The following is a 14,527-nucleotide window of genomic DNA, read 5'->3' as shown; positions in this document are numbered from 1 at the left end:
TTAGAAAATGACCAATCGTTTTTACTAGACAAGACCCATATTCCTTGGCTGGAATCATGTAGATTCTTTTTAAGATGCACTGAAACTGCAGCTTGGACCTTCAACCCATTGATCCCCACTGAAGTCCACTATATGAAGAGAATCCTGGAATGTTTTCCTCAAAAACCTTAATTTCTTTTCCACTGAAGAAAGAAAGACATGAACATCTTGGATGACATAGAAGTAAATTATCAAGAAATTTGCGACACAAAACAAGTATCCAGTCCATAAGATCTGCAGTCCATGATCTTACAACAATGTCCACCCAGATGTACATTTCCCTTAATCTTGTCTAATCAAAACTAGTAAATGGCTTTGTGGGTTATTGAGGTTGGCGGCCTTCAACTCCACCAATAATCTGCAAGATTAAATGCAGCACAATAAAGTTGGGTTTCCATGCTGACATTCAGGAACCATGTGTTTTAAGCTGCTCTGTTACATCCAAAGAGACTACAAAGACATCCTAGAGCAAGAAACTTAGTAGAAGTGTGCTGGCAAACAAGCAAAAGCCCAATTCATCAACACTTCCGAGAGCTACATACCACTAGGATAAATGTAAAGAAAATAACTACATACTATAACGTGAAACATTTTAGTACTAGGTGGTACACGCCGTTCACATTATTGCACTCGACACACCGTTAAGTGAATTACAGCAATCCATGCAGCCAAGTGATCAGTGTGATCAATACCTCTGGTTTCTTCACAGGCATCTGTTTACTGGTGGGAATGAACCCTGATGGAGGGGCAAATGGATCTGTTTTGGGAGCTGGGGGGTTAAGGGTGTTGATTTTACCAGGAGCAGTTGGAGCAGAGGTAGCAGCTGCTTTAGGAAGAGCAGGTGTAGAACTAGGGGTAACAGGCAATGTTTTGGGATCTGCAATAGGAGGTGGAGAAACGACAGGAGCTGTTGGAACAAATCCAGCAGGAGTCACCGGAGAAGGTTTTGGAGCAGGAATAAACCCTGGTGGAGGGGAAAGAGTAGATGGTTTTGAAGTGGGGACAAATCCCAAAGGTTTCGGTGTTGGAACAAATCCAGACGGAGGAGAGAGTGGGTTGTGTTTTGGGGTTGGGATGAACCCCGCCGGTGGTGAAACAGGAGATTTAGGAGTCGTCTGTTGCTCTTGTTTTGGAGTCTGAGAGGTCTCTATCTTCGGCACAGTTTTATCTTGTGCTGGTCCAGATTTTTCATTCTCTACAGGTTGCACTCCCTCTTTTTCAGGAGGCTCATCTTTGCGTATGCGTGGACGAGGTTCCCTGGTCCTGCCTCGCGTCATCAAACTAGACAGTCCAGCAGAGATATCATCTTTTTCCTCCTTCTTTATGGAATCATGTTTAAAGGAGAACACGGGCATCTTCATAACCTTTGGTACAGATGCTGGTTCAGGTTTGGGTGGTTCCACAACTGGTTCTGGAGACATGGCTGCAGGGGTTTTTGCCGTGTCTTCTTCAGCAGGAACTACCCTCCTAACCACTCTGCGCACCACTTTTACCACCTTCTTACGGGTCCCACCCTGCCAGTCCTCTGTGAGCTCTGGTTGACTAGCACTAGCAGTAGTCTTAACGTTCCCATTGAGGGCACCATTCATTTTGCTTTCTCCATTCATGAAAGGTTCAGGACTCAAGGGAGCTTGGGGAGGCTTAGGACTTTTGAAGCGTTCTGGCATCTTGGGAACCTCAGAGAACTTTCTGGTTGCTATCTTTTCTCTGTTGGGTGAGGGGCTTTTGACTCGCCTGAACTGAGGTTGGGACTGGATTTCTATGGATGTGTCCTGAACAGGTTGAGGACTCTTGGCACGCAATAGACCTCTGCCAGGTTCCAGGCTGGGCACTGACATTGAGCGGCTACTCAGGCTGCCATCACTGTCCGACTACTCACCCAGGCGATACAGTAGATGTAGAACAGTCAGTGAAGAAGGGTAGAAAGATATACAGTGATTGAGAAGTCAATATACTACACCGTTTCCTCACCCACACATCATGCTTTCACCTTTATGTAGGTGGCTATGCTCATATCCCTGCTTAAAGGAGTAGTTCACGTCCAGAACAAGAATTTAAATTTAATGTACTCACCCCCTTGTCATCCAAGATGTTCATGTCTTCCTCTCTTCAGTCGTAAAGAAATTATGTTTGAGAAAAACATTTCAGGAATTAAATCTAATATAGCGTATTTCTATGGTGCCCATGAGTTTGAACTTCCAAAATGCAGTTTAAATGCAGCTTCAAAGGATCCCAGCTGAGGAGGAAGGGTCTTATCTAGTTAAACAGTCGATAATTTATACTTTTTAACCTCAAACGCTTGTCTTGTCTAAGTCTGCGTGAACAGTTTTTTTTTTTGTTTTTTTTTTTTTTCGGTTCAGGACAGTTAGGCTATGTTGAAAAACTCCCATTTCATTTCTTCTCAAATTTCAACATAGTCCTAAATTGCTGCAGAAGTACCGACCCAGTGTTTACAAAGTGAACACAAAGAAGGTCAAACGCCCTTTACAAAAAAGGTAAAACAGCAATGTAGGACGATTTTGAAGTTGTAAGAGAAAATGAGATGGGAGTTTTTCAACATACCTTAACTGTACTGAACCGGAGTTCAGGCAGACCTAGACAAGATGAGCTTTTGTGGTTAAAAAGTATGTATTTTGTAATTTTTTTTAAGAAAATAACGATCGTTTCACTAGATAAGACTTTATAAAGCCCTTTAAAGAGCCCTTAAACTGCATTTTGGAAGTTCATCTCTGGGGCACCATAGATGTGCACTATACAGAGAGTAATCCTAAAATGTTTTCCTCAAAAAAACAATATCTTTACAACTGAAGAAATAAAGACCTGAACATCTTGGATGACAAGGGGATGAGTACATTATCTGTAAATTTTTGTTCTGGAAGCAAACTACTCCTTCAATTTTCTGTTCTATGACCGTGGCCATTTAGAAAAATATCTCAGAACTCTTTTGGGAAATGAAACCTGTACAGTTGGCTCTTTCAAAAGTAAATGCTGTAAATATTCTAACTTCTCACTAAAAGACAAAGCATTTGGCTACCAGACACAATAAACCAGGTGAAAGGGAAGTAGAATACTGGTTTCTGTTGACTTATTATACAGCAGCTTGGTATGCATGAGAGAACAGAAATAGCAGAGGAGGTGAACTCTTGCATAAAAACACTTCAGTGACTTTTCACACTTAAAATTACTGCATGGAGCACCTCTCCAAGCATGCATTTGTACACTCAGACTGAAAGTACGCCCCGTCTTGCTCCCTACCATGCTGTCTCTTGACTCCTACACACATATCCAGTAGATTCTGTCAGTGGATTATAAGATACACCATATAAACAATGTCAATCTGTCGGCAGGTTTTGAACATAGCTCACTGATGCCTACGTTTTTCAAACACTACAATATAACCACCCTGCTTTTTACCAAAATCTTTCCTCTTTAAATTCTAACAAATGCCTATTATTAAAAGAGAACACAAATTACAGATTCCAAAATATATCCACTCCAACACTTCAAGTCATGCTGGGATACCGAGTCGAAACTTTGATTAGAGTGGTTTACTGATATTTAGTAAGTTTGTTTATCCAGGCTCTTGATTTAACCACCAGCCTCCCGCTCAGACAAAGCACAGCTGGTGGTGTGCAACAGTTGCATGTCAATCAACAAAACAACAAAGAATCGAACAAACTGTCTCTATCTTCAAGCCAAGATAGCACCATTTAGAGGCAAATTACAATATAGCAGGCATAAAAGTGAGGAATCAATGGTCCATATGTGTTAAATAAAACATGTTTTCATAAATCTACTGGGAAGTATTTGTCTAGTCTTAAATACTCGTTCTACTCTTGAGGCAGCTACTGAAATGGCTTCCTGTGACAACAATTCTGCATCCTGTGTCAGAATATACGGACTTACAGTGTATTATTCTGAAAATAATAACTGAAAATATCTAATTAGATACATGTAACTAAAGACAAATAGAGAGAGTGCTTTTCAATTTGCAAGTCTACTCTTTATAAGTGCATCTTTTTTCTGTGAGAGCATTATAAAAGCGCAGTAATACTTCATTTGTTAGTATGCAGAATATCTGGGCACTTACATTGTCTTTTGAACCCTTGGGGATTGGCTTGTTCTCTTCTTTGATCTATAAAGGTCCATGTAAAAAGGTCATTAGCATTTGATTTAGGACAATAAGTCTACGCTGAGGTTATTATGCAGATGTAGCCAACACATTTCATGCAGGGCATTTTAAAAGACCAAGTTACACGAAAAAACATAAAAAAATCTGAAACCTAATGAGGCGTCAATTTACAGTGCTTGCCATTTCTAATTATACATTTCAAGCAGTAGCATCAGCTTACTGCTGTGTTCAAGCCAGTGGCAGCTTTTCAAAATGTAATCAAAAAAAGCTATGGCAGAGAGCTGGCAACTACAGTCTCCCATGACGTTGGTCATATTCACACAGTGATCAGTGTTTTCCATCTGTCCAGAACACACACGCATTTCCTGAACAGAGGCTGTTAGCAGCCGTGCGTTCATGAAGCGTGCACACGGCACCCCGGTGCATTGCTACAGATAGATGTAAAAGTAAAAGCATTGATGCATTTTCATGCACACCACCTAGCTGATGTCACACAGTGCAGAAAGATGAAAATGGAGAATGGAACATCACTTTCCTTTTGCTCCCAGAAGGAAAAGCGTGATGAGAATGCCATGCTGGCAGCGCTGCTGTCATGGGCTGGGCCGGGGAAGGGTTTGATGAGGGAGGGAGGGCGGGATGAAAAGATGAGTGACAGATGAAGGGACCAGCAGACAAGAGGCTGGCACAATGGATGCTGGTCTTCACAGTTATGTTATGTGAGGTCACAAACTTCAGGTAAACAAGACGCACAATGCTGGAAAGAAGAGGGGATTCTTGGCTCTGTTGGGTAGAAAGAAGTGATTAAACAGTGGGATTTGCTCCAGGTTGCACATCAAGGGAATTTTTTTTTGTCATGACATTAAAAAAAGTATCCTGAAACAAGCTAAACTTGGTGACATATTTGAACAAAGGAGATATGACAGACCTATGGGGATTCAAAAATAGGGCTCATTGTACAGCTGCAGTCTGACTTCTATCTAACCACAGCATTTTGAATAGAAATATTCCTATTTATTAAGAAAAAAAAAAATCATAAGACTCAAAACTTCTAAATGAAATGATCCATTGTGACTATAAACATTACACCAAAAAAAAAAAAAAAAAATTTAATTTCAATGCTAATTCACATTTTAGTGTATACAGTTGAGGTCAAAAGTTTATGTTGTTTTTTATTTAGTACTGACCTGAATAAGATAAAAGACATTTACATATAGTCGGGGGGTGAAAACTTTTGAATTTCAAGATCAGGGTAAATTTAACTTATTTTGTCCTCTGGGAAACATGTAAGTATCTTCTGTAGCTTCTAAAGGGCAGTACTAAATGAAAAATATGAAATTTAGGCAAAATAAGAAAAACGTACACATCTTCATTCTCTTCAAAAGTTTACATGCCTGGCTCTTAATGCATCGTTTTTCGTTCTGAAGCATCAGTGAGCGTTTGAACCTTCTGTAATAGTTGCATACGTGTCCTCAACGTGAAAAGATGGATCTCAAAAATTATAGTCATTGTTGGAAAGCGTTCAAATACACAAAAATGCTAAAAAAGCAAAGAAAATGGGGGATCTGAAGGATTTTTCTGAACAACCGCGAGCAGTTTAACTGTGTTCAGGACAAACTCATGAACCAACTATGAATTTTGGTAAAATAATTAACATTTTGCACATTCTGCAAGGTGTATGCAAACTTCTGACTGTATACACTGTATATAAAATGTCTATAATGGTTGAAAACACACAAGCATGAAAAGAATAAAACGCACAAATCATATGAACTATTTTTACAGTACATTTTTGTTACATCTTGAAAGCCTGCTCACAAATTTGGAATGACATGAGTGAGAATTCTTTTTTTTTTTTTTTTTTTTTTTTTTTTTTTTTTTTTTTTGAAAAGAATGACTGCCAGAGAGCTTTTGTTTGTAAACACAAAGCGGTTTCACCTCATTGTCACACTACCACATTGCATGGCATCAGCTGCATGGATTACTCTGGGATCCCCCAATAGATCTGTCTAGTGTGGCTGCTGTCCTCTCCTCTAACCCCGTATCTGGATCCACACCCTGAACTCCCCTAAAGCCCCTCACGCCACCACTGACCCTTCTCCAGGCCTTCCAGCCAACAGACACACTGCTGCTATATAAAGTTACCCATGGCATGCTTATCTGTTAACAGAGCTCTGTAATACTGACAGCACTGATTTTTTTTAAGAGCTACCATAAGGGCATTGAGCAGCCCACATCACTATAGGCCAGCTATGCAAACAACACAGTAACAATAACAGAAAACAAATTAATAACAATAAAGGAACTAAAAAAATATTAACATTAAATATGACCAAAATGACAGTTAAGGTCAAAAGTTTACATACACCTTGCAGAATCTGCAAAATGTTAATTGTTTTACCAAAACAAGACAGATCATATGAAAGGCATGTTCATTTTTCTATTTAGTACTGATATCTGAAGAAGATATTTCACATAAAAGAAGTTTATATAATCCACAAGATAAAATAACAATTGAATTTATAAAAATTACAAAAATTACATCCCCTTGATTCTGAGTTCTTCATAAAAATCCTTCAGGTCATATGCAACCATTACAGAAGGTTCAAATGCTCACTGATGCTCCAGAATGAAAAACAGTGCATTAAGAGCTAGGGGTGTAAACTTTTGAAAAGAATGAAAATGTGCACATTTTTATTCTTTGGCCTAAATATATATACATTTTTTTCATTTAGGACTGCCCTTTAGAAGCTACAGAAGATACTTACACATTTCTCAGAAGACAAAATAAGTGACATTTACCCTGATCTTCAAATTCAAAAAGTTTTCACCCCCCAGCTCCTAATGCATTATGTTTCCTTCTGAAGCCTTTGACACCTTTACCCTGTTGAAACACTGACTAAGCGATTACATGAGAAAAGACACGGATTTCGGTAAGCTGCACTTTAACATACCTTCGGATGTTTATTCATGTTTATTTCGTGCTGAAACTGCTATTAAAGCGGAGAAGACAATCAGTTCACACCACTTTTCTTGAACCGAGGCACTACAGCAATCTGTCATACCACATTGAACAGCGCCAAAACGGCATTTACTGTTTGAACACTGCAATAAAATACACAGAATTTAAAATCTTAGACTTTGCTTCATATCAAAAGTTAGAAAGCACAAAGCTTTTTGTTCGATTTATGCTCCGTCAATGCTCCGTTCATTAACTGAAAACAGGCTAGGCTAATAGATTCTTGGGATTTAAGAATCAATATCGATATTTTTTTCCCAGTTCTATAAACGTCACAATTACGTTGTGTGATTGTTACTTAAATCATGTTGTACTTATGCTTTTAAGCTGACTCTTCAATGTTAAAAAAATGAGATTAAACGCAATTCAGCCAACAAAATTAAAATCATTTCTTGAACCAAATTATAGTTTCACAGAGAAATAAAGAAACACACACCGAAACAAATCCAAGCCAGCAATAGTAGTTCAGCTCAACGAAAGAGACATAAAAGATACAAATGAACAGCTGAAAGTTTATAGCCACATCAATAAGAGCTTCAGCAGCCAGACCGTGAAGCGTATGATCCAATGACTGTATACACAAAATAACCCCCTGACTTCATCTATCAAACACTCGACACTCGCTGAATAGAAAAACAGTTCAAAAGCATTTGAAAATAGCCACAAATGTCCAAAAATGAGGCCCATTTGAAACATTCATCTCAAGAGTACAATAAACGAGGCACCTGAAATGACACTACATTTTTCCAAGAGCAAACCAACTCAAACAAAAGCTTCTATTGAGCATGATGGCCTTCAGCACTTAACCTCAGAAATGCCATTTCAGTGCTCCATTCCAGTCTCGAAATACTGTATTACAAAGCACAATCCACAATCCAAACACTACAGTATGAGAAAACCCTTAATTCAGTTCACCTAAAATTACAAAACTTACTAGATTTATCATTAGTACTGGTTTGCCCGGTCATTGCTACCGGCGTGCCATCACACTCAAGACTAAAAATAGTTGACAGAGGAGGCCTGAGTCCAGACTGCAGCAGTACTCCAAGCCCACAGACTCCTCCACAGGTCTAGATTCACAGATCCCTCATCCAGGACCATGAGTAACATCTGCTGCCTTACCTGAGATCCTCTGCGGCAGCTCCAAACAGTTACCGTCGCTCGCTTACCAAGGTCAAAGTGCAGCCCAGCACCGAACAAAGCCGTGAGACGTGTGTATGTGTCAGCTCGAGACAGAGAGACAGTCCTGAGAACCAGAAGACCCACGTCACACTAACCGGCCGCCTTAGTTCTCAGAGGTGCAAAGTGATAGGCTATTCCTGACTCTGCTCTGTCACAGGAGGAGGAGGAGGGAGACAGCTGTCGTGGTAGAGGGTCGGGAAGAGGCTAAAAATAAAACCCCAAGTACCACCGCTGCAACACTCCTGCTTTCTCCCCACCCCCAAAAATGTAGGGCAGGCGATGGACGGATTCACAGTTGCTTCTCTTGCTCAGCTGCTCCAGAGCAAACGTTGGTCCAGTGCAGTCGTGCACATGAGAGGGTGTCTGCTGGTTCACGCCGAAGCTCTCAAACTTTGAACGAAGGTGCAAACTTTGCTGTTGGAGGATGTGGAGCGAGCATCAAGGCGATGAGCGTTGGATAAGCGTTTTTCTCTGCTTGGTGAGATACAGAGGTGTAGGGTGGAGAGGGGAAACAGAGGAGAAAAACAGAAGCGCTCAGAGAGAAGGTTGAGGAAATGACGCAAGGCCTTGGCACTTCCTACTCAGAGTGAATTCAAAAGAGCAGAGCACAGTGGAAATAAAATCTGCCGTGGGTTACACCTAACGAACGCGTATATTTGTGCGGGAGCTGAGCACTGAAGACTGACTCTACTAAGGGCTCACCTTCAAGTCGTTCCAAAAGCCTGTGACTTTCTCTCTGTGGAAGCAAAAAAGGTGGATTTTTGAAGAATATCTTCCACTGTTTTACATATAAAAGACAGTGAATGGAAACTAGGGCTGTCAAACTCCAAAATGACCAAAAAGTAGTTCATAAGACAAGTTTAGGGCTAGCAAGGATGCATTAAAGTGATAGCTCACTCAAAAATGAAAATTCTGTCATTAATTATTCACCCTCTTGTTGTTTCAAACCCGTAAGACCTTTGTTCATCTTCAGAACACAAATTATGATATTTTTGATGAAATCAAGAGCTTTCTGACCCTGCATAAACAGCAACACAACTAACACGTTCAAGGTTCAGAAAGGTAGTAAGGCATCGTTAAAAAAAGTCCATGTAACACCAGTAGTTTTATCTTAATTTTATTATTAATTTTAACTTTATTCAACAATAACGATGTCCTTACTACTTTTCTAGGCCTTGAACGTGTCAGTTACAATGCTGTCTTGTCTATGCAGGGTCAGAAAGCTCTCGGATTTCATCAAAAATATCTTAATTTGTGTTATGAAGATGAACGAAGGTCTTACAGACAGTTACCTGTCTGCTGTTCTTCACAAAAATCCTTCAGGTACCATAAGTTCTTTGGTTTTTCAGCATTTTTGTGTATTTGAACCCTTTCCAACAATGACTGTATGATTTTAAGATGCATCTTTTCACACTGAGGGACTGATATGCAACTATTACAGAAGGTTCAAACACTCACTGATGCTCCAGAAGGAAAAAATCATGCATTAAGTGCCAGGGGTGTGAAAACTTTTGAACAGAATGAAGATGTGTACATTTCTCTTATTTTGCCTAAATATCTTCTTTTTTTTCATTTAGTACTGATTTTCAGAAGCTACAGAAGATACTTACATGTTCCCCAAAAAACAAAATATGTTAAATTTACCCCAATCTTCAAATTCAAAAAGTTTTCACCCCCGGCTCTTAATGCATTGTGTTTCCTTTTGAAGCATCAGTTGTCCTCAAAGTGAAAAAATGGATCTCAAAATCATACAGTCATTGTTGGAATGAGTGCAAATACACAGAAATGCTGAAAAACCAAAGAATTTGTGGGACCTGAAGGATTTTTCTGAAGAACAGCAGGCAGTTTAACTGTTCAGGACAAACAAGAGATTCATGAATAACCATCACTAAAAAACAAAATTCAGGTAACAACACTATTAAGAATCAAGCGTATGTAAACTTTTGAACTGGGTCATTTTTATAAATCCAAATATTATTTTCTCTCGTGGACTAAATGTAAACGTCTTTTATGTGAAATATCTTATTTAGGTTAGTACTAAATAAAAAAATAACATGCATTGTGTATGATCCCTCTTGTTTTGTTAAAACAATTAACATTTTGCAGATTCTGCAAGGTGTATGTAAACTTCTGACCTCAACTGTATATATTCTAAGACTTCTGAAGACATATAATAGCTGAGTGTAAGGAACATCCTCCCCTTGGCTGAATTTTTGCAAAATTTAGAATCATAAAGGAAGACTTTTATACACAGTATCTAACACGGCATGTTAGATACTGTGTATAATGCTGCAGGCCATATGGATTTTTATGGTGTTTTGTAATATTTAGCTTGACAGGCTCAGTCCGCATTCAGTATTATTATAGAGCAAAAACATTATAATTATAGGACTTTGTGTGATTATTTTCATTAAAAAAAACACCTTTTCTGTTCCACAAAAGAACGCCATGTAAGTTTACAATGACATCAGGGCAAGTCAATTTTCATTTTTCGATTTACAAAGAGTGCAAAAGTGCACTGAATTAAACTTTAATAACACTGCCATTTCTTGTTCTGATATTCTTTGAATGCACATTTGTCCAAGTAAGATGAGAAATATAAAAAAGTAAGACCTTTCTTTTTGCAGCAGGAAACCACAATGCACAGCTGAGCTCAGGTTGTTCTACACAATCCATGGTCTTAGCCAAGAATCACTGCCAAAATCAATCCTTTCCTCTATGGAAAAAGGAGAGGAAGTGCCTTTTCATAGCTGTAGCACCATAATCTGCCACTAGAAGGCGAAACTTCCTGTTTTAATTCTCCAAATATATGGACATTCACTCTCGCAAGCACAAGAGGGCGCTGTAGCCCTTCTTAAAAGAGGCCTGAAGCCATCAATGGTCAACACACCCTGTCAAGGGAGGCTGATCGTTTTCACCTCTTTCAATTGTGTACTTTTCACTCCCACTATCAATTTTCAGGTGGTGCAAATAATAGCCTAGAGATTCGGCGTCATGTCTCGCATACAAAAATCGCCCTGCAGGAGGTGGAGGTGGTGATAGTACAGGCTCTGCAGATGGTGCTGGTACAGGCCTGTGGCGGCTCGGGGTGTGGTGCGAGGAGTCTATGCTACGGCACGTCCTGAAGAGGACACAGCGCTCACACGCACGTATGTGTGTGGATTAAAAGCCCACTATGGCGGCGTGCACGGCTGTGAGGGGGAGGGAGAAACAGACAGGGGGTGGCGCGGCAAGCGCGCAGACTGAATCTGAGCTGACACTGCAGTCGGATCTGAGAGGGAAACGGCATTTGGATTGGTGAGGAATGCAAGCTATGAAGCTGTCAGCTGGGGATAATGAGAAGAGTATGCAACACAGAACAGCCAGGAACAAACGAGAACACTCTCACCTCTGCCCAACACATCACACAGTCTGTCAGCAAGCGCAGGACAATGACATGTCAGCTTGTACTCTGATCCCTGTACGACTCTAACCCTTGACTCCATTCCACAGCCTGTCTGAACCAGAGATTCCGCAGTACAATATTATCTTTGTAATTTAAAGGGATAGTTCACTCAAAAATGAAAATTCTGTTATTAATTACTCATCCTCATGTCGATATTTTTGATGAAATCTGAGAGCTTTCTGACCCTGCATAGACAGCAACACAACAGACACGTTCAAGGTCCAGAAAGGTGGTAAGAACATCCTTAAACTAGTCCATGTGACATCAGTGGTTCAACTTTACTTTTGTGAAGCTAAGAGAATACTTTTTGTGCACAAAGAAAACTAAAATAACATCTTCATTCAACAATTTCTTCTCTTACGTGTCACTTTCATAAGAGTATCATAGGTGTGCATTCAGAAGGGGGAGTAATTAATGACTGAATTTATATTTTTGGTAAACTATCCCTCTAACTTGGACCACATCTACTGAGGTTTTTGTGTGTGTGTGTGTGTGTGTGTGTGTGTGTGTAAAATGATGCAAAGTGGTGAAATGCATTGTATTATCAACATCTATATTGCCTATTCTATCTATGATGTATAAAAAAAAACATGTGTGTGTGTGTGTGTGTGTGTGTGTGTGTGTGTGTAAAATGATGCAAAGTTTTTTTAACATTGATAATAAGAAATGTTTCTTGAGCACATCAGCATATTGGAATGATTACTAAATAACTGAATAATGATGCTGAACACTCCATTTTGCCAACAGGAATAAATTACATGTAAAAAATGTAATAAATAAATAAATAAATACACATACATACAAATACAAAACAGTTATTTCAAACTGACAATATTTCACAATAGTACTGTATTTACTGTAATGATTGATTAAAAAAAATAGGGCATAAGACAAAAACATCTGAAACTTTAAGCAGTAGAAAATATAGAGTAGTTAATTTTAGTTTACACAAACTGCATTTTGAAGTTCAAACTCAGGGGCACCATTGAAGTCCACTATATGGAGAGAAATTCTGAAATATTTTCCTCAAAAAACAATTTCTCTACAACTGAAAAGAGAAAGACATGAACATCTTGGATGACAAGATGTTTTTATGCATTTATAACTCAGGAAGAGTTATAAATGCTTTATATCATTTTTCTGCTAACACTGTAAACACTGAAAATAATCTTATTTGGATTTAGACACTTTGATTCCTGCAATGCAAAAAATGTGGACAAATTTGTAGTATTTGCAAAAAAAAAAAAAAAAAAAAAAACACACAAGTGAAACTTAGATACTCTAATTAGTTTACTCATAGTTTCCAGAAAAAAGTTTCACTGCAGGCTCTACATAATCCCAGCTGAGGAATGCGGGTCTTATCTAGTGAAAGGATTGGTCATTTTCTAAAAATTAAAATCAAATAAAAACGTATATACTTTTAAGACCTCGTCTTGCACTAGCTTGACTCCACACGTGACGGGGCCAGAAGTATCAACGCAGTGTTTACAAAGCAAACGTGCAAAGACTAAATCAAACACCCTTTACAAAAAAAAAGGTAAAACAACAATCTAGGTGATTTTGAAGTTGGAGGAGAAAATGAGATGGAGTTTTTTGCCCTATCCTACCTTTTTGAACCGAAGTGCACAAACCCAAAGTGACCACATTTCCAACATAATCGCGCATTGCAGAGCTAGTGCTGGGCGATTTTTCAGATTTAATGTTTTGCCACAATTTCATTTATTAGAAATCGAGGAATCACGATTTTAAATAGAAATATTACCAAACGTCAGAATTAGACTTTGACAACATGCCAATGATAACAAGAAAAGGCGAACAGAACGATCCAACCGCATGTCAAAAAAAAAAATCATCCTACATCACTGCAGAAGTACCAACCCAGTGTTTACAAAGTGAAAGTGCAAAGATCAAACACCCGAAGTCAGAGAAGAAAATAAGATGGAAGTTTTTCAACCTACCTTGTCTTGAACTGGAATACACTGAGTTCTCGCTAGACAAGACGAGCTTTTGAGGTTAAAAATTAAATAAATTGTCAATTTTAAAAAAAAAAAATAACATTGTTCTGCTAGATAAGACCCTTGTTTTTTAGCTGGGATCATTTAGAGCCCTTTGAAGCTGCATTTAAACTGCATTTTGGAAGTTCAAACTCAGGGGCAACATAGAAGTCCACTATATGGAGAGAAATCCTCAAATATTTTCCTCAAAAAACAATTTCTCAACAATTGAAGAAAGAAAGACATGAACATCTTGGATAACAAGGGGGTTAAATTATCTGTACATTTTTGTTCTGGAAGTGAACAACTTTTTTTTAAGTACACTCTTGGGGTCGAGGACTTGGTTTATGTGTTTAAGGGCACAGACTTGCTCTGATTTTCTCTGAAGTGCCAATCATTCCACATTGGTCATTCCCAGAGCCTTGGAAAACCAGAGTAAATCCAGACACAAGATCAAAGCCAGGATGGACTCTGGGGTTTATAGCAGGTCTCAGTTCACCCATCCAGCTGGCAAGACAGAATAAGTCTCACTGACATATTTATAGCTTTTAATAATTTATAGGTCACGCTTCATGGTAAATACTTATGGTACATTATTTGCTACTTAGCAAAACATACATTTCCAATAAAGGCACTAATAGATTCACATGGCCAAGAATTAAAGGGAAAATTTAACAGTGACGTCCATTAGTCATGAGGAGAGATTTTACTGTATAATC

The 14,527-nt window shown here is 38.8% G+C and overlaps 1 protein-coding gene across 18 annotated transcripts in view; it reads right to left on the bottom strand.

The window, feature by feature from the left end:
- myo18ab (myosin XVIIIA b) overlaps positions 1-14,527 on the bottom strand; it is a 145,887-nt gene that overhangs the window by 92,133 nt on the left and 39,227 nt on the right. For 6 of the 18 annotated variants that reach the window (XM_051129405.1, XM_051129409.1, XM_051129407.1 and 3 more), the window contains exons 1-4: positions 8,310-8,901; positions 4,709-4,951; positions 4,130-4,176; positions 732-1,910 (exon numbers count right to left, since the gene is read on the bottom strand). The exons of 4 other annotated variants lie outside the window; for them this stretch is intronic. In XM_051129405.1, coding sequence (XP_050985362.1) covers positions 732-1,910; positions 4,130-4,176; positions 4,709-4,745 — 1,263 coding nt within the window. In that variant the 5' untranslated portion in view covers positions 4,746-4,951; positions 8,310-8,901. Of the gene's footprint in view, positions 1-731; positions 1,911-4,129; positions 4,177-4,708; positions 4,952-8,309; positions 8,902-14,527 lie in introns of those variants that run through there. 8 more of the 18 variants (XM_051129413.1, XM_051129412.1, XM_051129415.1 and 5 more) reach the window with 3 other exon arrangements.

This window comes from Labeo rohita, chromosome 15 (genome assembly GCF_022985175.1).
Source record: "Labeo rohita strain BAU-BD-2019 chromosome 15, IGBB_LRoh.1.0, whole genome shotgun sequence".
NCBI lineage: Eukaryota > Metazoa > Chordata > Actinopteri > Cypriniformes > Cyprinidae > Labeo > Labeo rohita.
Note: the sequence above shows the minus strand (reverse complement) of the source record. Positions and strands in the feature narration are given on the sequence as shown.